The sequence below is a fragment of the Ziziphus jujuba genome, chromosome 5 (assembly GCF_031755915.1).
Source record: "Ziziphus jujuba cultivar Dongzao chromosome 5, ASM3175591v1".
In the NCBI taxonomy this organism is placed as follows: domain Eukaryota; kingdom Viridiplantae; phylum Streptophyta; class Magnoliopsida; order Rosales; family Rhamnaceae; genus Ziziphus; species Ziziphus jujuba.
The window spans coordinates 22,748,510-22,774,510 of NC_083383.1; the positions used below are offsets into that span (position 1 = coordinate 22,748,510).

Below are 26,001 nucleotides of genomic sequence, written 5' to 3' on the forward strand. Positions count from 1 at the left end.
TGTTAATATTAGTGGATGGCAGTTAGAGTTTGTTAGACATATTAATTACCTATAAGGATTGAAAAAAAAATTAAAAACCAATATTATTATAAATTGTGTTTCATTTTTCTATTTATTTTTGTATTTATGTTTTTAATTAATAGAAATATTTAACCATCCTCAATTAATATTAACAAACTATTAAAATTAATAAACTATTCATAATTTAAAAAATAAAAAAAATAAACTTGTTATGAAATAGGGCAAATTATTATTTATTTATTTTCATTTACTTTTATTGTTATTTATATATATATATATATATATTTATTTATTTTTTTTTGGGGGGGTGGGGGAGAAACTAAAGGTGGTTTGTATGAAGCATTTTTCAGCAAACATAGATGGCCCTGCAAATGGCTTGTCCATTTTCAAGGACAACAAAAATGGGCTCAAAATGTTTGTGGTTCTAGCCCATGCTATGTCGTTTTAGTGACATCAGCAAATGCGCAACCATGCATGTATTTACATACATACACACATACATGATGCATGATGATTATTTGCAATATATATTATTACATATAATGGAATTAAGAACAAAGCGTGCAAAGGTGGTGGCAGTTAATGATTGTTGCTAGATCTTCCTCCTTGTAATATTATTAAAAAAATAAATAAATAAATTCACACAGAGTGAAAACATCATTATTGTTTTTTTTTTTTTAAATTTATATATTTAAGTCACGTAAAGTAAACCCACGAGCGTGTATCTCAGCTGTTGACATTACGAAACATGATTTGGCAGTGGATTACACGCTCATTGGAATAGGTGTGGAGAAGAGCTACGGATAGTGGGAAATATAAAATAAAAAATAAAATAAAATAAAATATAAAAAAAGCGCTTTCTTGTCCCCCAACACATCACATCCGCTTAGCCCTGTTTTTCTCTGTCTCCCTCTCAATCTCATTTCTCAAACCCACTCAATGTTCCCTATGTAACTTACACCCTAATATATACACCCCTAAAATGCGCTATTTTATTTTTTTTATTTTATTTTTTTTTTTCATTTTGCTGCCGCCCTTGAATAAAATGGAGAAAGCAAAGAAGGGGGAAAAAAAAAAGACTAAACGGAAATAGATATAAATATATATATATATATATTATTATTATTAGTTTTTACTCCAAGGAAAATTATCATTATAATACGATTTATGTAGTTTACAACTCAAAAAACAAATACTAGGTTCTCTATCAAAATAAATAAATAAACTGGCTCCTCCATCAATAATAAGTTTAGAGTGGTTTACAAATTGAAAATATCCATTTGAAAGGATAAATTATAGTAAACATCATGGTTTTAAAAAGTTCTTCTAGGGACAATTTTTTTAAAAGTAACTATTCACATCAAATTATATACCAAGTAATATGATATAATTTTTATTATTTTATTGATTTATACTGAGTTGATTAATTTTTTTTAAAAAAATTATTTATTCATATTTAATTTATATCCATTGATCAACCAATAAAGTAAAATATGGTATAAATAGCACTATTGTTTTTCCTTTCCTTATCTAATAATATTCCTTTCAATTTTCTAACCCAAATATTAAAAAGAAGGGAAAAAAAAAAAAAAAAAAACAAGATTCTTAGAAAAGCTATTTTCATCCAAACTTATCGAAAAAAAAAACAATTATGGTTATTATCAACAAATTCATTGTTGCAGAACAAATTATATTAATTCTTTGAAGTGAAAAATTTTAATAGCAAACAAGTAATAATGCATTGCATTGATTCCAAGCATTATGCATTGGATTGCATTGTTTGCACTCCACCATAATCATAAAATACAAAATAAAATAAATGTTTGCTCTCCATCATGCCAAAATACATCAACTTGCGTTGGCTACATATGGAAAATTGTAGTCGTGTTTCCATATTTACCCTTGCAGTGCAAGTGGTGGATCCCAGGTTGAGCACGTTAAAGGCAGTGGCATCCATTTCTACTTCCAATCAACGCATGTGAGAGTGTTGGGAGGGCATTTTACATTTTACGCCAATTAAAAAGCAGAAATTTTTGCACGTAAACATTGGGCAATCACATATGTGGAGGGAATCTCCTTTCCTGTTTAATATAGACCAACAATGAATGAGGTGGTTTAATTATCGTTTATATTTTCCTCCAACTACACCCTTTTTTTTTTATAATTTATTTTTCATTTTGTTTTTATTTCTCTGCTCTTTCACGATCACCATGTTTCTTACAAATTTACAAATTGGCATTCTGAATTTTATAAATTATATTTCACTCATGCTGACTTGTATCTATCTCTTTATAGTCATTTACTTCTAAACAGTTATTAGAATAATAGCACACGTTTAATTTTAATTTAAAAATAAGTAAGTTTATCATTTTCTATATATATAAAAAAAAAATAGAGTTCAAATCCTTTCATCTTTCATATATTTATAATAAAACTTTAATTTTAATATGATTAGTAGGAAATATGGTCTTAAATATATACCACATGTAATAACTACTACGGAGTACCACTCAATCATGTGTTGGGGGATTTACTTGGTGACCAAGAGTTAGTTCCTTCCCTCAATTTTTTTTTTTTTTTAATATGCATATATTATATCTATTTTCAGGAAAAAAAATATATCTTAGATTCAATTTATTTACAAAAAATATTCTTTTAAATTATAATATTCTTCCTAATTTAGTTACATATCTCAGTTTTGGCAAAGTTCTCTTTTATAATAATATTCTATTGTCTTTATTAGTTGTTTTAATTCTTTCATTTTTAGTTTGGCTTTTAAATTGTACCAAACAAATCATAATTTGAAGTTTTAAATTTTATAATCATCTTGATGAAATTTTTAATGAATAATACTAAAGGTGCCATTTAGTCTATAAAGTTATTTATTAAATACAGACATATCATTATCTGTTTGGCATCTATTTAATTATATTTATTTTTTTCGAAATTTATTTGTTCATATTCAAATTATATTAATACGTTAACAAATCAAATAATAACTTGTATATATTTAATTACTAATTTAATAAATAAGATTGTGATTCCAGCATTACTTAATTGATCTTAAAATATAATTATTAATTTAATATCATAAATTTACACTATCATAATTTAAAAATATAATATGATTATCTCAATAGTGTCCCTGATAAAATTTCTCCATCTGTTACTCCTTGATTTATATAATTTTATTGTTTAATAACATATTGAGATGATAACCTATAATTAATTATTTTTGACAGAATTATTTAAGAAAAATTGAATTTATTTGCTATGGTTTAGATTATTTATTATTAAACTTGACATTCATCATTATTATCTAACTAACAATTACTACAACAACCTTTTTTGTTTTATAAATTTTGCTAAAAGGCATTTGTAGTTGCATAAACACTCGCTGGCAACTCAATGTAACGTTACCTTCTATCACAAAAAAAAAAAAAAAAAAAAAATGTTCCTTGCATTTCAATTTTTTTTTTTTTTGGGGGGAATATTACCCTTATTTTATACACATATTTATGATTTTTTTTAGCGAGTTGTCAAATATAAATAAATATATTTATAAATGTATATATACATATATATCGGTTTGACTGTAATTGAAATTTTTTTTTAAACCATTTTACAATATAAATATACAGTGTGTGTATAATAATTAGTACAGCTTGTAATTCATTTATCAAATTTTTAACTACTAATTGGTATTACAAGATAATAGTGATTAGAAAATTAGTGAGATAATAAGTCATGTGTAAAAAGAAAGTGAAATTTAATAAAAATCATTAATTAATTTATTTCTTTTTTAGAAGACATTAATTAGTAATTAAAATTAAAAAAATGAGTTAGTATTGTTGACGTATGATTAAGTTTCACCATTTATTTCCAGAATAATAATAATAATAATAATAATAGCCAAGAGACGACATCGTAATTTTGGAAGAACACACACATTTTTTTGTTTTTTTTGACAAGTTGGATAGAAAATTTGAACACCAACCTTCAACTCAGAAGCTGGAGATTATACTTTTAAAATCAAGGAATAGGAATCATTGCCCATGGATTATGACACATTAAAATTGGCATCTGAGGTTATATACATACACTAAAGTAAGATGGGGAAACGACAATGAAGGGGAGTTTTGGAGACATCCAAGTTGGTGATTGATGGATGAGAGAATGAAAAGACAGTATTACCACCAAATGTGCGGGCACAGTGGGCATCAATTACAGTAAGTGCATGTGCCACTGTTGCTCAAATGAAGGGCTAATTCAGGTACATCAACATGACTTATTGGTTAATGTCACCCTTCGTTTTGGGGGCATTCTGCGTGATTACCCTTTTGCCCTTTTGGCCATCATGTTAGAAATATATATATATATATATGCACATGCACGATCAGATAGAATTATTTTTTCATTTACCCCCAAAAAAAAAAAAAAAAAAGATAAATTTATTTTTTCGGTGAATACAATCAGATAGATTTATTTAAGTGCATTCGACGGTCAATATCATATTTTCTTCTATTAAGTTTTAAAAATATTTTAAAATTAAGATTTAATGTGCATTAATAAGCTTGTCGAGTTCATATGAAATTTATTTTTAAATATAATTTTAATAAATAATTAAATTTATATAAATATGTTATAATTATTTATTTATTTAATAATTGTGATTAGTTATTTATTTATTTATTCATTTTTTTTTTTACCAACCCTGTGCTTCTGTGCTTTTTGAGCTTGCTCTAATGGCTGACAAAATCTCGAACGTATCATATTTAAGATTCACCATTTTATTCCCATGATTTTGTTCCCTTCATGTTATTTCAATTCAGCCAAAAAAAATAGCCTTTTTTTTCCCCCTAATTAGAATGTTAACAGTTCAATCCACTTACCCTTGTTTTCTAACTGTTTTAGGCCCCCCCCAAAAAAAAAAAAAAAATCATTTTTTCCTAGTTGAAAAAACGAAGCTAAGTTAAGATTAAAATAAATAAATAAAAGAGCATTACAAAATAGTTAGAGGGATGGAATTTTAAGTTGCAAATTTTGTCTCCTTTTTCCTTTTCGAAGACTAGTGTGAAACAATATTATTTTATCTTTTTTTGGATAGAACTGTGAAACAATTCAAGAAATAAACTTGTTCAACATATTAAAAAAATATTTACAAAAGAGCTACACAAGTCCATTATTGTATAAGTTGCCTCCTATAAAAATTGTAAATTATAATTAGTTTCAAATTGATAAACTTAATCACTTTTTTTTTTGGGTGATAAAAAGGGAGAGTTTTATAAACCAAAACAGAGGCAAAGAAACAAAGAAACAAAGTTTTGACAAACTACTTTGTAATATAGTAAAGGAATCAAGTGATGAATTTTTAAATTATTGATGACTTTTATAATTATGTCAAATATTCAGGGGGAAACTAATAATAGTTTCTCTTTGACTTTATGTACTCAGTACAACATAAGTAGTCATCTGACTCATCTCAGAATTATACTTCATCACCATTAGAGACAAACAAAATAACTACTTTCACTTTTAGCCAAAAAAAAAAAAAATTAAATAAAAAAAAGGTAAAACTAATATAACATGTGGAAGTAGTTTTTGTTTTGTTTTCTTTTGTTTTGTTTTTTGTTTTTTGTTTTTTTTTTTTTTTTTTTTTTTAAGAAAGTGAAGAAAAGTAGTTTGTCAAATAGTTGGATCGACTATAAGAGTTCTTGCATAAAGTAACAGGCCAGTACAGATGTTCACCCATCAATCAGATGTTTAATATATAGAAATATATATGTGCCACTGTTACCTCGGTTCCAATCACCATATTTTCATTATAAATATTTGTGTCTATAATATTAAATTTAGAATAAACTACATTTTTTTTTTGTTTTTTATATTTTTGCTTCGTCATGCTTTTGTATATTTTTAAAAATTATAAAAATTTTCCATCATATCTTGTTTTTGTTCCAATTTCACTTATACAAAGTTCTTGTCATTTTCACATATAAATCAATATAAAAACAGTTAAAAATATCAATTATAATTTAACTGATTTCCTTCAAAAAAATTTAATTATATAAAAGTATGACAATTTACTAGTAATTTTTTTAAGAAAGAAAGGGAATTAATATGCTTTAGTACTTTACCCTTAAATTTAAATTTTGGAACATTTTTGATTTACAAAATGATTATTTCTAATGAAATAGGAAAACTATTCATGATAATAAAAAAATAATTTAAATGTGCATGTTTGGTAATAATAAAGAATTATATTTAAACTTTAGCTTCTAAAAATATCAATTTGGTTAAAATAATGCAAAATCAACTTTTATATTTATATATGTATTTTTTAAATGTGATAAACGGTTTAAATTTAAATATATTATAAAAATGATAAAAATATATTTAAATAATAATATAAAAATAAAAATTTTGAGTTTTTAAAAACAAATAAATATTCCTTCAAATAATAAATTATTAATTATTTATGTGAAAATGTATCAAATATATATAAGAAAAATTTAATATTATGGATAGCTATTCTATTCATGCACATGTTCTCCAAAATAAAATATCCTTATATATTGGAAAGTCAAAATATCTTACATTTTTTTTTATCTGTCTAATAATTTAAATTTATTAACAAACAACAAATACTTCTTTCTTTCTTCCTTCCTTTCTTTTTTTTTTTTTTTTGGGGAAAAAATAACTTTCATAAAAAAGAACCAAAAAAAAAAAAAAGAGCAAATTATTCGCAATACTAGTGATAATGGAATTAAATGAAATAACAAAAACTAACATAATAATAATAATAATAATAGCAATAACAAATATATAACTATATACATATATATATATATATATATATGTATTTGGCTTCCATACCACCAAAAGAGTGTAGATTGCATCAACTGATGATAAAACATGTGTAGACAGTCTGCAACCAAGCAAAGTTGCAATGTAAAACTAATTGATAATATATAAAATAGCTCATTTAAATTATACAGTGGAATTTTCAAAAATTTCTTATCGATGTAAGATTTTATTTGCATTTCCAAACAGATGTCAACAAAATAATAAATTATCACATCCTTAGCATTCAAAATTTGGCAGCTGCTAAATTATTATAATTATAAAATGGAAGTTAATTTTGAAGAAAAGAGCAATAAAAAAGAAAATTAAAGTTATAAACTTAATTTACTAAAAAAAAAAATTATTTTAGTAAATTTTGGTAGAAGACAGACACTTTTTTTTTTTTTTTTGGGGTGAATATAAAAAATGTGTAATATTTTAATGCATAGAGTTTCACATCGGACAGCAAATGAGCTTTTGTTACTTTCTGCCAAATGGAGGGTCCTTAGCTCTCTCTCTCTCTCTCTCTCTCTCTCAGGTTCTTCTTATTCTTCTTCTTCTCTGCTCAAATCGAAGAGCTTCTTCAATCAAAAGTAGCTTTTGTTTTTCCTTTTTTTATTTTTTTTATTTTTGTTGGTGGGTTAAGTCAACATCTTCGGGTAAAAACTGTTTCTTCACCTTTGAGCTACTCACTTCACTTGCAATTTGTTTCTGTTTTTGTTTTTGTTTTTGTTTTTGTTGTTTGAGGTTTAAAATGATTATTTGTTAAGTAATTTTTTGTTTTTATTCTCCTGAGATTTTTCATTTTTTTATTTATTTTTTATTTTATTGTGATCGTACCTTTTCTTATTTTTGCTTTGTTTTGTTTCTGATTGGTTTGCAGTCCCACATTTTCCGTGGTTTAGTTGCTCAGAGCTTGAAGGGAAGCAACTGAAGGTGATAAATAATTTTTAATTTTTTTTTTCTTTTTCTCTCTGAGTGTTGCTTTAGTTTTACTCTTTTATTTTTAATTTTTTAATTTTTTAATTTTATTTTATTTTTTTGGTGCAATGCGTAGTTGCTTGTGTCGGGGTGGATTAATGTTTCTTCCCTTCCACATAAATTAGCAAATTTAAATTTTAGTTTTTTTTTCCCTGACATTATTAGAAACAAAGAAAAGACCAGATTTTTTTTTTTTTTTTTTCCTGGTAGTGAATTTTATTGGCATTTCTTACTGGGGCTCATACTGTGCTTCTTCTTTTTCAGTGAAAAAATTGTACTGATTCATATATTATATATATATATATATAATCCGTTCATATATTATATATATATATATATATACAGTCCATCTATTATGTAAACGGTACTTATGAATTTCCGTATATATATATATATATATAACTATTAAAAAGATATTCAATATAAAACTGCAAGGAGAAGCTTATTTTGAGTCTCTGTTTCTGAGATTTAGGTTCTGCTTGAATATTCTGTATTTAAATACTGATAGGACATTTTTGTTTATGACACAAAGAATCAGTCTCTCAGATAATACCCATTTGGACCTTCCATGTCTTGACGCGTTTTAGTGCTGAAATTTGCAAAATCCACAAATAATTTCGTGTTTTGTAATGGGTTTTACATTTGAATCTACGTTGCTGGTGATTGCGAATTTCCTTCTTTCTGCATATTATGTTTTCTTAATATTGTTTGAGCACCTCGACACTAAACTGATTCTATGGTAAAGTGATTACATTTTTGGTTATACATTTATGTTTATTTATTAAATTTATACCCATTTTTACTAGTGAAGTAAAGATTTCAAAGACCCTTATGCTTCACGCTGTTTTATTTTATCGTGCTGAACTTTGCCTCAATATTATTATGATTTAATATATATATATATATATTTTTTTTTTTCCTTTGGCCTTTGTTGCTTGTAACATAGTTCACCGGCTGGGAATAATTTGTGGCTATAGGGATGCTTGATTAGATTAGGGAAGTCTCAAATTGAATCATTCGCTTACACCCATTTAATTTGTTTGCCATCAAGGATGTCCAGATGTAGCTTATTTTGTATTTTTGTTCCCTGGTACATTGAAAGATTTCTGGTTTTCATTTTCCTTTTCTTTTTTAAACAGATTATTTAATTTTAGTTTCTATTTAATTCATGGTACGAGGACAAGGATGAAATTTGGGTGTTGTAGAGTTTTCTAATGAACCTTATCTGGTGTGACATCTAGCAGGTTATAAAGTGGAAGGATTTTTTCTGTATGAAAGTTGATGTCTCCGCCACTGCTTGATGTTGGAGAAGAAGAGGGTCAAAGCAATGTCACATTATTGGCTTCCTCGACTTCCTTGGAAACTGTAGAATTGAAAGAGCGCAACTACATGGGATTATCTGATTGTTCTACCCCGGACAGCTCTGTGGTTTCCACTGTATCTGATAAGACTGAAGGAAGTATGAATCTGAAAGCTACAGAACTTAGGCTTGGGCTTCCTGGATCCCAGTCTCTGGAAAGAGATCCGCAGCCTAGGCTAAGCTCAACTCGACTTGATGAGAAACCCTTTTTCCCATTGCATCCTTCCAGTGATGTTCACTATACTCCTATACAGAAACCAGTTGCATCTGGCAACAAAAGGGGATTTTCTGATGCTATGGATGGTTTTGCAGAGGTGAAACTGCCTTTAAGTGACAGGAATTGGGTTCTTTTTCTTTATTATTATGTCTCACTCTGAGATCAAGCTTCTCTATTGCAGGGAAAATATATTTCCAATGCAGAAATAAATGTGATGCTGTCACCTAGACCATCTCCAAGTTTCGGATTGAAAGCTGGTTCTGCACTTGACAACCTTGGGACTCAATCAGCTAAAGTGGTAGATGAAGCACCACCAAATGTAGTGCAAGGGAGGCCTCATGCTGCAAACGAAACCAGGCTAAATCATAATGGTTCTGCAAATGATAATAGCAGCACACCTGCTCTGAAGTAAGTGGCGCCGGGTTGTTTACAGATTTAGGAATAAGGTACTGTTTGGCAGGGTTTCGAAAAACCAAGCTACTTTTGGTTTATAAGGATTAGAAGCTTATTAAGTATTTGAACTATTTAGAAGAGTACTGAACCAAAATTGTTAGCATCTAGCTTTTAATGGTTAATGGAAACTCATTGGAAAAACTGAGAATCTGAAAGTTAAATTCAATTACTCCTTTTACCAATTGTAATTCTCAGTAATAAGCAATAAATAAGCAGCAACTTTTGTTGTATTAAAGAGTTCTTTTGAGAAGATTGTTTACTTGCTTTTCGAAAAGTTGCAACTTCTAGCTTGCTTTTCCTACTGCTCGAAAGCGAAAACGGAAGCTAAAACAACAGCAATTGTCTATGAAAAGGGTCTTTAATCTTCCTTGTATGGCAGGGCACAGGTAGTGGGTTGGCCACCTATAAGATCATTTAGGAAGAACTCATTGGCTACTACTTCAAAGAGCACGGATGAAGTTGATGTGAAAGCTGGACCTGGGGCTATCTTTGTCAAGGTCAGCATGGATGGTGCTCCATATTTGAGGAAAGTAGACTTGAACAATTACTCTGCATACCAGGAACTGTCTTCTGCTCTTGAGAAGATGTTCAGCTGTTTTACCATAGGTGATCTATTTCAGTGATCAATTTGATTAGAAGACCTATTTTAGTTCATTTGAAACCGAAATTTTGCTCTTCCAAAACCAAATCACTGTTTACATGGATCCAGTTACTGCTCTTTCTATTGAATGTCAGGTCAATGTGGATCTCATGGACCTCTGGGCAAGGAGATTCTGAGTGAGAGCAAGCTGAAGGATCTTCTTCATGGCTCTGAATATGTACTTACATATGAGGACAAAGATGGTGACTGGATGCTAGTGGGTGATGTCCCTTGGAAGTAAGTTCCATTCTCTGCATTTTTGCTTCTCTCTTAATTGCACTATGTTACTTCAGAAGTTAATGATTTTATCTCAACCAAATATGGCCTTGTCTTATTGTATTTTAGCAACACTAAATCCCTGTTCTTCATCTTCTCTCTCCCTCTTTCTCCTTGTTTTTCTCTCTATTACTATTATTTTTGTTTTTGTTTTCCTTCCTTTTCACCATGAGGTAGTACCTATTATGATACAGAGAAAGAAACAACTTCATTTGGTTTGGCATAAGAGTAATTAAAAGCATCATGTATTGTATTTTAGCAACACTAAATCACTGTTCTTCATCTTCTCTCTCCCTCGTTCTCCTTGTTTTTCTTTCTAGTACTATTATTTTTGTTTTTTTTTTTCCTTCCTTTTCACCATGAGTAGTACCTATTATGATACAGAGAAAGAAACAATTTCATTTGGTTTGGCATAAGAGTAATTAAAAGCATCATGTATGTGTAGTGGTTGTGTGAATATGCAAAATGCAAGTTAAACCATATATATGCCCCGGAAGTCAGTTGCATGCTTGCATCAATTTTTATGTATGTGGTTGTTAGAATTTAATGATCATTGACATCATGTTCTTAAAATGAACAAAATGCAGGAAAGTCAATCAACTCCCGAGTGATTGTAACCATGACATATTATTTGTAAATTTCAAAACGTCTACATCTTTTATGGTGTACTAATATGCTTTGATGAGGGTTATGTTCCTCATTGTCCACCATTGATTAATTTCAATTTGCACCACCTCATTCAATGTCAATGAATAACACACTAGCGTTCCGAGCTGAAATATATGTTGAGTAACCTCCATGGGTGATCTTCATTCTAATCCAATGGTTGTACATTTTGACAGGATGTTTATAGAAACATGTAAAAGACTGAGGATTATGAAGGGTTCTGATGCCATTGGCCTAGGTAAGAATATTATCCAGTCCATTTTTCTAGCTATTTACACACACACACACACACACACACATATATGTGTGTATATATTCTATTTTATGCCAGCTATAAATAGTATAAATATCTGATTAGAGACACTCATGATAGATTGTCCAACTATATATGCCCTCTTCCTTCCTTTTCAAAATAGTGGTATATTCGAACTTTGTAGCTTTAACAATTGCTAGATTTTATCTAATGAATAAAGCTTCATTCTTGCATCACTTTGTGGTTGACATGGATACTATGCAATACATGTTCATTATTAGTTGCATAGCACAATTTGCATTTACATTTTGGTTAAATGAAATGTAACATAATTTCCCAAGATGAGGAAAAGACAAAAACCAAAAAGCTAGATTAATCTAAGTTTACGGTTGAATGTCAGAGTTGTTTTAATTTCAGTGTCTTGTGCAGCTCCAAGGGCCATGGAAAAATGCAGGAGCAGAACCTAGCCATTAATGTGCAAAGCAGATGCTCTTCATCCAGGAAGCAGTCTATGGATTTCGAAATTACAAGCTTCATGAGGTGCTGGACTGGAAGGCACATAGTGCATAGGTGCTTTTATTATGCTATTACAACTAGATCGTTACGTTTTCCATATGCCATGCAGTCAATGTTCTGCGAGCTTGTTTCTAGATTATTGACATTATTATTAAACTCCTAAAAACTAAGACCATCCATATCTGGAAGTGCGTATGAAGTTTTATGTGGGCAAGTTCCTGTTTCCATATACAGGGTCTCGTAAAGTCTGTAAAGTGCATTTTCTTCAACTTTGCCTTGTATGCTTTCTACCACACAAGACCTCCAGATTATGCCTTACTGACTTTGAAATTGTTGTTTGTGCCTTGAATATGTATGTATTGTTTGTGTAATCTATCTTCTCTTTTCTTTTGTATGGTTTTTTCTGCTCGGTATATGATCAAACTTGAACTTAGAAGTTAAAATGCTAGTGATTATTGCATCTGGACCGTGTATTCCCGGGGAATAATCCTATATATATGTTGTTCTCATATTTTGAATATTTTTACATTTTCCAATTGGGAGCTGAAGAAAAACAATAAAATTCAGGATTTGAAGATGGGACAAAGTCTCTAACTATTATCAAGTAAAACTGCTGGGGTATTGCCAGGCTATTTTGGATATTGTTGTCGGAAAGTACTGAGGCCAAGCATGTGCTTTTCTGATTATATGATGTATTTTTATTGTCCAACAGGGGCTCGTGAAGATTCACGGCCAGCACAGTTCTTCATGGAATTCTGGTTTGGACTAATGTGGCAAGTTGACACTGAAATAAGATAGAAAATGTTAAATCCTTTGTGGCTAAGCAAATTTGTTTCAATAAAAATTAGGGGGTAACAATTTTAGATGGCAATGGACATATTTGTGTTTTTGTTTTTTTTTTTTTTTTTTTTTTAATTTTAAATTTTTTTTTGATATTTGAAGTGTGAGAAATCAAACTTGGGATCATTGTTTCCTCCTGGGGATGTAGATGGCAATGTTAACAATGGTGAAATTATCATACTACAATGTTATGTTATGTTTAGTTGTAATTGCAAGGATTTCAAAAGATTAAAAGCCAATTTGTTATTAAAGTAAAAAATAGGGTGAACTGAAAATTAGCTCTTTCTTTCCCTTTTTTTTTTTTTTTTTTTTTTTTTTTTTTTCCCTGGTTTTAGATGTCTATGTTTTTTTTTTTCCCTGGTTTTAGATGTCTGTTTAGGAAACTATAATTTGGCCTCTAATCATTTTAATTCTTTTCAATTCAAACTCAACATGTAAAAAAAATAGCTAACATTCTGAAAAAAATTTAAAAATTTATTACCCTTGTTTGGGTAAGTAGTTTATTTAGCAGAATTTTGAATTACAGAATATTTGTCAAGTTTAAAGAAAATTTTGACAGATTTTTTTTTACACCAAAATGTTTGTTTTATTAAATAAAGGGTTTTCTTTCTTTCTTTTTTTTTTTTTTTTTTTGTCATTTAATATATCAAGATTGATTAACAATTCAATATTGTTTATGGTGATTCTACTCACACCATATAATTGAATAGCTACACCACATTCTAATATATTTATTTTTAATTTAATTTTTACTACTGATATATTACACCTAATTTATTCTCAAATATAATTCATATGTTGTTCACATATTTATAATTTACCCTTAAATACAATTTACCTAATTTGTTGGTACATGACAGATTCACGTTTTATTTGTCTCTGTCCTAATTCTATAGTATTTGTTTATGTTCTAATTATATAATCCAAATAAAACATAATATGGCTAGCGTACAGAACTTGGACGGTTCAAATTGTTTAGATTATGTATATTGGAGATTTTTATTTTTCTAAATTATATTATTTGGAAGAAACAAAATCTGTTCAGTTATGTATAAGAACAGGTTTTAAATCTTTCAAATCGTCTGAGTTACGTATATCAAATACCTAATTCATATATTATTCGATATACAAAATCTAGAACTGTTCAAATCGTTCGAGTTATGAATTGACAATTCAATATCGTTTATGATGATTTTATTCAAACTATGTAATTTAATAACTATACTACATTATATATATATATATATATATATATATTCATTTTTAATTTAATTTTTATTACTTATATTGATATATTACACTAAAAAATAATTCACGTATCGTTCACATATTTACAATTTATCCTTAAATATAATTTACCCAATTTGTAGGTACACTACAAAGTCATGTTTTATTTGTTTCTATCTAAATTATATAATCCAAATAAAACTTGATGTGTCCAGTGTATAGAACTTGGATGGGTTCAAATTGTTCAGACTATGTATACTTGAGATTTTCACTTTGTCCAAATTATATAATCATGAAGAAATAATATACGGGTTTAAATCGTCCAAATCGTTTGAGTATACTAAATGCCTATTTCATGTATCATCTAATATACACAACTCGGATGGGCTCAAACTGTTTGAGTTATGTATACTGGACAATTACTTTATACATCATTATATAATTCAAATTGAACTAGATACATTCAGTACACAGAGTCCAGATGGATTCAAATCATCCAAATTATCTACATTGGACAACTACGTTCCATATTATTTATTTTTATTCTAATCATATAATTCGAATAGAACAAGATACATTGGTATAAAGAACCAAGACATGTTCAAATTCTTTGGATTAAATATACCTGACGATTACACATATCGTTGAAGCAATTCTTTTTTCCTATCTACAAAATTCGAACCTATTCAAAGTAGAGTGAGTGCTTCAAGTGAAATTCTAAGATTACCACATATTCTTGGATTTCTTTACTTAGATTGGATGCTCGCTTTGAGAACTAGTTAACCTAGTATCTGAATTCGATAAAGGACTTTTCAAGGAAGATTAAATGAAATTTTTAAATGGATTCTCTAATCAAGAGACCTACCTAAAGGGAGGTAACTTTTATGTTGGATCTGGGGATAAAAAATAGTGGAACAATAACTAAATCAATTTCAAAAATTTTGTTAAAATTCTTTATGATCAGAATTTATTATAAATGTATATAGTGTTAATAACATAAATGGTAAAATAAAAATACCTTTGAAGCTATTAGAAAAAAATCAAAATATCTTTTTTTTTATCAGAGACCTTCCTTACCAAGCTTTCTACCAATGAACGGATGAGTGAATGTCTCGAAAGAATCACAAGATTAAATTTTTAGTCTCTTTGTATCTTACTTTTTTGCCTTTTGTTCTCAACACAGAAGAAGATGGAAAAATATTCACGTATGTTTTTTTTTTTTTTCTCTACTAGACTTGAAACTCTTATATTTTATCTTAGTTAATTAAAACCGTTTTAATTAATTCAAAGATGATATTCGACTAGATAAAACAAAGACCATTTTTGATAAGATAAACTTAACATTTTAAATTAATCATTTTGAATTTTCAAAATTTAAAATAGATTTGATAACATTAATTAATTGAAACCTTTCTAAATAATTAAAACTAATCAATTTGAAAACCATATCAGATAAGATAATCTTAATTAAATAATTTTTTTAATTAGTTAATGTTAATTATTTAAATTTATCTAAATAAATCAAACACATATCTCTTAATAAATAATTATATTATTTAATAAAATAATTAATTTAATTAACTAGGTTCGATTCTACAACATTTCTAATGACATAAATATGTGAAATAGGAAATATTTTTATGTCACATTTTATTGAATGAAAATAATTAATTTAAAATTCTATAATTTTAAATCTATTATGCTTTTATATATATTTTTAATGTTCAATACAAGTATTTATGGAGATGACATGGGGACTTATGGATCTATAATTTAAGTTCCAGTAAATATACATCTATTTATCAATTCTTGTATCGCTCCACTAAAAAACTTGGAATTGCACTATTAAAGTATATAATTAATTACTCAAAAAAAATATTGAATAGTCCACTGACTTAATCATTACATATAGACCGATCCTCCATAAAAAATTTACAATTAAAGCTAGGTCCAATATCTGTTATTCTCTCAAATCATTTCTTTATCATTGAATTTCAATAATTCTCTGATAAACAATTAATTACAATCTAATTGTAAATTGATCACTCGATTGTTTACGACTTGGATTATCATTTAAGAGAATTATTTTTCTAACTTCCGATTCAGAAGGAATAGATTCCATATCTATATTTATTATTCCCAGCTTTCTATTTCACTATGTTTCCAATATATAAGGTTTTAATTCATCATAAATAATAAACCTTTCCAAGTAAATCAAAAGATACAATGTCATAAATAAGAGTTTGTTAAATACTCAGGATTAATATCGTTTCATATATAATCGTCATGTTGATAAATATGAGTACTTTATAAATGACGAATATTATTAAAAATTCCATATTTATTTGGTCCAGTGCTATATATTCTTATCATATAATGTATTTCCATTTCAATGTATTACATTAATAGTTCGGATTACGACTATTCCATTTTTAATGGTAACGGACAATAGTAGTAATTTTGATTAATTAAAGATTCCAAAATTTTTATTATTAATTACACACTATTTTATATTATATCCTTAAACTTTATCCTCATCTATATAACCATTACATATTAAGTTTAAGGTCATATTAATAATCTTGGAATTTTCATGATATTTATAAATTGTTACTAATAATAAATGCAAGCATAAATATAAAAATAAATATAACTTTATTTTATTAAGTAACAATGTATATTTACGTAAATATACCTGTAGGATACTATCCCTAACAATCTCCAACTTGCCCTAAAGTAGATGAGACATGTCCCTCAATCCTAGACCTTCTAGATGATCCTTAAAACTTTTGGCAGGCAATATCTTAGTAAAAGGGTTAGCAAGGTTGTATTTTGATGCAACTTTTAGAACTGACACATTACTTTTTTACACAATTTCTCCAATCACATGACACTTGCGTTATATGTGCTCCCTTCTTTTATGGCTTATTTGTTCTTTCGAATTTTCCATAGCACCACTGTTATCACAAAACTGTGTTAGTGGTTTATCTATATTTTGAACAACTTCCAAATCTATTAAGAACTATCGGAGCGATATACTTTCTTTAGTTGCTTCATAAGCGGTTACATATTCGACTTCCGTAGTGGAATTGACAGTACAAGTTTGCTTTGTATTTCTCCTTACTATGGCTCAACCACCAAGAGTGAACAAGGATCTAAACGTGGATTTTTGTATGTCCTTATTTGCTTGGAAATTAGAATCTATATGTCCAACAGGAATCAAATCCCTACTTGAGTATACCATTATGTAGTTTCTTGTTCTCCAAATATATTTGAGAATATGCTTGATTGCAACATAATGCTCAGATCCTAGATTTGATCGAAAATGACTAACAATATCCACTGTATAGTAGATATCTGAATTTGTACACATTATAACATACATTAAGCTTCCAACTATAGATGTATAAGTTACTTGGCTCATCTCTTCTTCCTTTTACGATGTTTTTGGATACTCCTCTTTAGAGAGTAATTCCATGGTGACAAGGTAAGTAGCATCTCTTAAAGTTTTACAACCCAAATTTAATTACTACTTTATGAATATAAGAAGCTCGAGATAGTGCTAATAGCTTGATTTTGCAATCTCGAATGAATTGAATTCTAAGAACATAGCTTGCCTCTCCCAAATATTTTATTTAGAATTGGTTAGCTAGCCATTTCTTTACATCTGTTAGCAATTCTATATTATTCCCAATAAGTAGAATATTCAACATAAAGAACTAAGAAGACAACATTTTTATCTTTGATGTACTTGTATACATTAGGCTCATCAACATTTTGGTCAAATCCATAACACTTGATAGCTTCATTAAATCTTATAGTCCATGATCTAGACGCTTGCTTAAGTCCATATGCAGACCTATTTAGTTTGCAAACTTTTTGCCTTTATCCTTTAACAATAAAACTTTCTCGTTGCTCCATATAGATGCTTTCTTCAAGATATCCATTCAAAAATGTTGTCTTAACATCCATTGGATAAATCTCATAATCAAGACATGCGACAATGGATAAGAGTATGTGGATAAATTTTAACATGGTCACTAATGAAAAAATCTTTTCATAATCAACTCTTTCCTTTTGGATATAACCCATTGCCACTAGCCTAGCCTTGAAAACCTCTACTTTCCTATCCACTCCTCTCTTTATCATGTAAATCCATTTACAAGTTTCCAGACTGAATTAGAGTACATGGACTCCATTTTAAGGTACATAGCCTCTCGCCATTTCTCTTAATTAGGATCCTCCATTGTATTTTTATATGTTTATGGATCATTATCAAAAATGGCAGCTAATGCCTCTTTATCTTCTCGATAGCGAATGGGTGATCTAATAACCCTCCCACTATGATGAGGTGGTAATGAATCCTGTTCTAGATATATGGTCTCTTCATTTTGTTATTCAACAATAGTTGATGGTTGTGATTTGATCTCATCAAAAAGTGACTCCTCTATAACTATTTTGCTTCGAGGTTTGTAATTCATCGTATAATCATTTTCAAGAAAAGTGGCATTTGTCGATACAAACCCTTTTCTCTTGAGAATTATAAAATAAACCTTTTTTTATTTCTTTTGGATAACTTATGAATAGACATAGTTTTGAACATAGTTCCAGTTTTCCTATCTTTCCTTTTAGTATAGTCTTGGACACCTCCATATTCGAATATGTTATAAACTGGGTTTAGGCCCTATTCTATAATTCTAAGGATGTCTTAGGAATCGATTTCTTGTTTTGCAACACCATTTTATTATGGTGTTCTAGGTGCTGTGACTTAAGACAAGATTCCATTCTTAACTAGAAAATCCTTGAACTCATTATCAAGGTATTCACCTCCTCAATCTGCTCGAAGAGTTTTCATTGATTTACCTAATTGTTTTTCAACTTCAGCAATAAATTCTTTGAATTGTCCAAAACTCTCATATTTCTTTTGCATTCGAACATATAACCATACCTTGAATAATCATCAATAAATGAGACAAAATATTCATAACCTCTTCTTTCTTGCACATTCATAGGATTACAAACGTTTGAATGTACCAGCTTGAGGGGTTGTAAGGCTCTTTGGCCTTTTGCTATAAAAGGTCTTTTAGTCATTTTACCTTCCAACCAGAAGTAAAAAAATGGAGAGTACCAACTTCTAATTCTCTTAAAGAACCATCTTTTACTAGTTTTTCAGTTTTATCTAGGTTTATATGACCTAGCCTAAGATGTCAAAGGTATGTAATCATCATTATTAGAAATCTTTTATTTTATTTTTTAAATGTTTTGGTTGTTCGACTTTGAACATTTTAGTATTAAGCAGTGAGTTAGACTTTGCTCTTATCATATAGGGGTCCAATTTTAAAATTCCATCACAAATATTTAAACAATTTTTATAAATAATAATTGAATTACCATCAAAAGAAACTTAAAATAATTGTTCAAACAATCTAGAAATAGAAATCATATTCCTATGAAAACTAGAAATATTATAAAATTGTTCAAAACAAGAAATTTATTGTTATTAAAATGAAATCTAATTTCTCCCACTACTTTAGCCAACACCACTATGTCATTACCTAATCTCATTGTGAAGTCCCCATCAACAAGCTATTTGAAATGACTAAACATCTCCAAAAAAGAACATACATGGTGAGTTTCTCCTTAATAAATCATCTAGGGTGAGGAATTATTTTCAATGACATCAGATTTTAAGAAAAATAAATCAAATTTACCTTTCTTCTTTTATTTGAGACACTTTTCTTCTGGTGCCCATTTATAGTGCAATGGAAACATTTCCCTTTTGGCTTCTTGTCTTTTTCTTTGGTATTGTTGTTGTTCTCATTCTCTTTAGACTTGCCTCCACTAGTCGACATGCTTCTTTCTCCAGTTTACTTCTTTTTCTTTTTCAAGGAAGATTGAGCTTGAGCAACATTTACTTCAGCATGTTTCTCTTTTGAAATTGATTCAAAATTTTGAAGCTTATCTAGCAACTCAGTCATATTGTATTTCAACTTATTCATAAAATAGTTGCTTTTAAATAGAAGAAAATTTGGGAATAGAGTTTCTACAATCATTCCCACTTGGGTGGCCTCTTCGATCATTGTCTTATTGACTTTAGCCTCATTGATATAATTAACCATCTTAATCACATGCTTTTGGACCGGAGTACCACTCTTTATCTTAGCATTCATTAATGCTTTAACAACTTCATGGCACTGTTGTTTAGAAAGTTGCTCAAACATATTTTGTAGAGACTCCATTATCTCATATGCAGTCTCCATCTTTTCCTGTTTAGTTCTCAGCATGTCAGACATCTCGTTAACAGGTAGCATCAGTCTTTGTTGTTGGCTTGAATCTAATTATGATATGCATCTCAAACATTTTGAAGAGCAATGGTGGCATGTTTTGGAGGAAATTCCTCCTTGAGGACAAACTTATAGTTTTCACAAAGTAGTAAGATCATGTTGATAAAATTTTCACTAATCAATTTTTCATTAGCAAGTAGTGATAATTGGATTGGACATTTTATTGAAATAAAGTAAAAAAATTCATACATAAATATCATGGTATGGATATTTAGCATACTAAACGTGATGTATAATGCACAAAAATTACAATAAAAAATATGTAACCACTATTACCACGATTGTTCAACTCCTGAATAGCATGCCGCTGTAAGGTCAGTCACATTACTTTTATTCAGTCATATTGCTGTTATTGAACTTTCTCAATTAATAAATGTTAAATCAATATATCTCATATTTTCTACATTTATTAACTACCATTTTATTTAGTCAATATATAATTAACAACTTTAAATACATCTTTATTATTGTAGCCCACCATTTTGGATTTCCAAAACTTAACTAAAAAATGTCACCATAAGATTGGTCAATATTGAAAACATTTTGATATCCTATCGCTAGGAAGATAACCTTATTATTAATCTAAGTGAACACTTTTTGTAGGGAGGATGAAATTAAAATGTCTCAAGACGTCATTTCTCACATTGTTGTGCTAATAGTGGAAACCAAAGGTCATATTGTCATATAACCTACTCTCACTCAATATTTTAAATAATGTACTTTATTGCTAATAGTCATAGTCAATTACTAAGACTAAAGATGTTAATAAAATCTAATTCCATTAACAATTAAATAAAATACAATTATTTTCTTAAAAAAAATATTTAGAAGTTTTAAGCTACCCATTTTTAAACTCTTTATGTAAATTTTTTAATTATAACTATTAAAAAAAATTCACATAATAAACGTATTATTCTAAGTAATATATATAAACATGTCATGTTATAAATATTAGTGTGCACTTTCTATTCTACATGACATGCAATGTCATATCAAATATAAATAACAATTATGAAAAATATTATGTATATTATATTTTCATCTATCTAAGTCCTTTACAAAGGGGTCCTCTTATAGAGGAGATTACAAAAACAAATTATGAAAAATATTCCTACAATAACTAGCTGAATATTAACTTTCCTATATTGCATTATTGACCAAATCACACTTATTTACATTTAATCAAAGTCCTAATATTCCAACACTCCCCCTTAAGCTGGTTTGAAGATATCTTCCATAGCCAGCTTGCTAATTAAGTTATCAAATTGCTTCTTTGGTAATCCCTAGTAAACACATCTGTTGTTTATTCAGCCATAGGAACATACGGCATACAAATTAGTCCAGCTTCTAGTTTTTCTTTAATAAAGTGCTTATCCACTTCCAAATGTTTTGTTCTATCATGAAGGATAGGATTATGGGCAATGGAAATTGCTGTTTCGTTATAAAAAAAAATCTTCATAGGCATCGGATTATAAATTCTCAAATCTTTTAATAACCTTTTAATCCATAAAACTTCACAAATTCTGTGGGAAACTGCTCTAAATTCTGCTTCAGCACTGCTCTTAGCAACAACACTTTGTTTCTTACTTCTCCAAGTAACAAGGTTGCCTCCAACAAATGTACAATAGCCCGAAGCTGATTGTTTGTCAATAACATTTCCTGACCAATCTGCATTAGTGTATGCTTCAACTTGTAGATGGCCACGTTTCTTAAATAGCAGATCTTTCCCAGGAGTTCCTTTTAGGTATCCTAGAATCCTATAGACTGCATTAAAGTGTTTTGGTCTTGGTGAATGCATAAACTAGCTAACCATACTAACAGCAAATGCTATGTCAGGATGTGTATGAGACAAGTAAATTAATCTTCCAACTAGCCTTTGATACTGCTCCCTGTTTTGTACTTCATTGGCCTTCATAATTTGTAACTTCAAGTTAGGTTCAACAGGGGTTTCTGCCTCATCAAGTAAATCAAGAACATATTTTCATTGGTTGACAAATATACCTTCCTTAGACCTAGCAAATTCCATTCCGGGAAAGAATTTCAATGTTCCCAAGTCTTTAATCTCAAAAGCAGTTGCCAATTTCTGTTTTAGTCTCTTTAGTTCTTCAATATCATCACCAATTAAAATTGCAACTTTTCCTTGCTTGCTGTGCTTATAGAACATTGTATGATTAGCCTGACTTTGATAGTAGGCATAATTTTTCACAGCTTTCCCAAACCTCTTAAACCAAGCTCTAGGAGATTGTTTAAAGTCATATTGGGATTTTCTCAATTTACAAACCTTATTAAGACCAAATTTCTTCTCAAACCCAGGTGGTAGACTCATAAAAACCTCCTATTCAAGATCTCCATTGAGGAAGGTATTCTTTATGTCCAATTGGTGTAAAAGCCAGTTAAAGTTCACAGCTAAAGACAACAAAACTCAAATTGAATTTATCTGAACAGCAGGAGCAAAATTTTCTTGATAATCAACCCATAAGTCTGGGTAAAGCCTTTAGCAACCAATCTCACCTTATATCTTTCTATACTACCATCAGCTTTGCATTTTACAATGAAAATCCATTTACAACCTACTGTCTTCTTCTCTTTAGGAAGGTCCACTATCTCCTAAGTACCACTTTTTCTCAGAACAGTCATCTATTTCATAACTGCTGATTTCAAATTTGGATCATTTAAGGCTTCTTGAATATTTCTAGGGATAAACAGTGAAATTTTCGAGGAAAAGGCCTTATGGTGATGAGAAATTTTTTCATAAGATAAGTATTTGGCAATAGGGTACTTTGTGCAAGTTCGAGTTCCTTTTCTATGAGCTATAGGAATATCCAAGCATGATGGCATATTAGAAATAGGAATTGAATTTGAGTTAGGAGTAAGAATACCTGTAACATTCTGACTACTAGTGTTCGAAGTTGAAGATTGATTTGGTTTTAGAATCATAAATGGACCTTAACTCTTTTAATGGGGTTTCCTCCTAGTATAAACTAGAAGTTCATTATTTCGGTTCTTTTGATTTGTTTGTAGTGTTTCTCTCCTTATTTGAGATATAATAATGTTTTGGTCAAAACATTCTTCCCTTTGTTTTTCAAAAATAGTTGGAGAGGAAGAACTACGAGTACTATTCAAGATAATCTTTGGTAATGCAATAGGGGATAAATCTAAAAAATTGTCTTCCATTCCCTCTTTCTCCCCCTGAAGATAACTTTTTCGAAAGTAAGTTTATTTTCCAAGAAAGAAACATCCATACTCGCATGAAATTTTTTGGTTTGGGGATTAAAACACTTGTAACCCTTTTTAGTTGAACCATACCCAATGAATATACACTTAATAGCCCTTGGATTAAGCTTGGACCGAGAATGGTTAGAAATATGAACAAAAACAGTGCAGCCAAAACTTTTAGTGGTAAATTTGAGGAGATTCGTGATATAGGAAAAAACTTTTTAAAACACTTGAAAGGCGTACTATATTTCAAAACAAGTGTGGGAATCATATCTATCAAATATAAAGATGGTAAAATAGTTTCTCCCCAAAGATATTTTGAAACACTCATTGAAAACATCATAGCACAAGCCACTTCAAGCAAGTGTCTATTTTTCCTTTTGGCAGTGCCATTTTTTTTAGGGGTATTTACACACGTAGATTGATGTTGAATGCCATTTTCCTTTAAAAAACCTCCTAAGTGATCATTAAAATACTCAGTTTCATTATCAGTATGAAGAATACTGATTTTAGTTTGAAATTGAGTTTCAATCATTTTATAAAAATCTTTAAAAAGTGTTCCTACTTTAGAATCTCATGCATTAGATATGTCCAGCATAATCGAGTATGATCATTAATAAATGTAACATACCATTTATTTCGAGAAATACTAGTGATTTTTGAAGGTCCCCAAGATTTTGGCAAATATGTAGTTTGATGACTCTTAGATAAAGAACAACTTTCACATTGAATTTTAAAGTAATCCAAACCCTTTAACAAAGTAGAAAACAAGTGTTTAAGATATTGAAAACTAGGATGTCCTAGTATAAAATGCAAAAGCATTATTTGTTCATAAATAGAGATAAAACTGACACCATAAAAACCTTGAGCTTTTTCATTATTGGAGGAGTCACCATCAAAGTAGTAAAGTCAATCTATCATTTTAGCACTACCAATCGTCTTCCCCGAACTCTGGTCCTAAAATTCACAGTAGAAATCATGAAAGATAACACAAAAATTAGACTCCTTTGAAAGCTTACTCACAGATAAAAGATTGTCGGTTAGTTTAGGAACATGGAGAACAGATTTAAGATCAATATTCTAATATATTAAACGTTTTCCTGCAATAGGTGAGAAACTACCATATGCAATTCTAATTTTTTCTATGCTAGAATAAGGTGAGTAGGTATTGAATAATTTTGAAAGACTGGTCATATGATCAGAAGATCCAAAATCAATAATCCATGGAACATAATTTGAACAAGAAAAGGCACTAGGTTATGAGCAAAAGAAACACTAGGAATACCAGATGATGAATTGGATTTCAGCAGTTTAAGAAGGTTATCCATCTGCTCTTTACTGAAGGGACTTGCTTCAGCTTCATTGGTAGTAGGTGTTACACATCTGGTTTTGTCACTAGCTTTGCTGCTCTTCCAATTTACAGGCTTGCCATGGATTTTCCAATAGGTCTCACGGGTGTGGCGAGGATGGCTGCAGTAATCACACCATATTTGTGGCTTTTCTTCAGCTTTCTTCGGATAATATGCTGGCTTGTTAGCAGCAAATTCAGAGGTATTTAATGCTGAACTCTCTACAGCCCTGATGGTGGTCTTCTTGCCCAACATTACGTTTCTACGACTTTTTTCTCTTCTCACTTCGGCAAATACTTCGCCAATTGGCAGAAGAGGTGATCTGCCTATGATTCTCCCTCTTACTTCATCAAACTCCACATTGAGCCCGGCAAGGAACTTGTATATTCGATGAGCCTCCATGGTCTTCTTGTTGTGAATGGCATCTTCAGTAGATTTCCATTTATAGTCATGGAACAAATCTAACTCTTGCCACAGTCGTTTCAATGAGTTAAAGTACTTGGTGACATTGTCATTTCTCTGTCGGAGTTCACTGAGTTTTAAGGTTAACTTATACACTTGGGACTGGTTTCCCAAAATAGAATACGTCTGATTAACATTATCCCATAATTTCTTGGCTGTGAAATAGCACATGTAATTCCTTGGCTGTGGGATAGCACATGTAATTTGAACCAATGTCATCCTCCATGGAATTGACGAGCCATGTCATAACCATTGAATTTTCTGCATCCTAAGTAGCATAAGTCGCATCTCCTGATGCTGGTGCCTTCTTTTATCCAGTCAGGTAACCAATTTTCCT

General features: G+C 29.5%; 2 protein-coding genes across 2 annotated transcripts; one reads left to right on the top strand and one right to left on the bottom strand.

Moving 5' to 3' along the window:
• The first annotated feature begins 7,335 nt into the window (after positions 1–7,335).
• On the top strand, positions 7,336–12,616 carry LOC107421401 (auxin-responsive protein IAA9). Its single transcript, XM_048476344.2, has 8 exons — positions 7,336–7,523; positions 7,748–7,800; positions 9,090–9,519; positions 9,604–9,830; positions 10,255–10,481; positions 10,611–10,752; positions 11,634–11,695; positions 12,140–12,616. Exons 3-8 carry the CDS (start codon positions 9,127–9,129, stop codon positions 12,175–12,177), a joined length of 1,089 nt encoding a protein of 362 aa, XP_048332301.2. The 5' UTR covers positions 7,336–7,523; positions 7,748–7,800; positions 9,090–9,126; the 3' UTR covers positions 12,178–12,616.
• A 7,544-nt stretch (positions 12,617–20,160) lies between these two features.
• On the bottom strand, positions 20,161–20,586 carry LOC132803779 (uncharacterized). Its single transcript, XM_060817299.1, has one exon. It carries the CDS (start codon positions 20,584–20,586, stop codon positions 20,161–20,163), a length of 426 nt encoding a protein of 141 aa, XP_060673282.1.
• Positions 20,587–26,001: the final 5,415 nt, after the last annotated feature.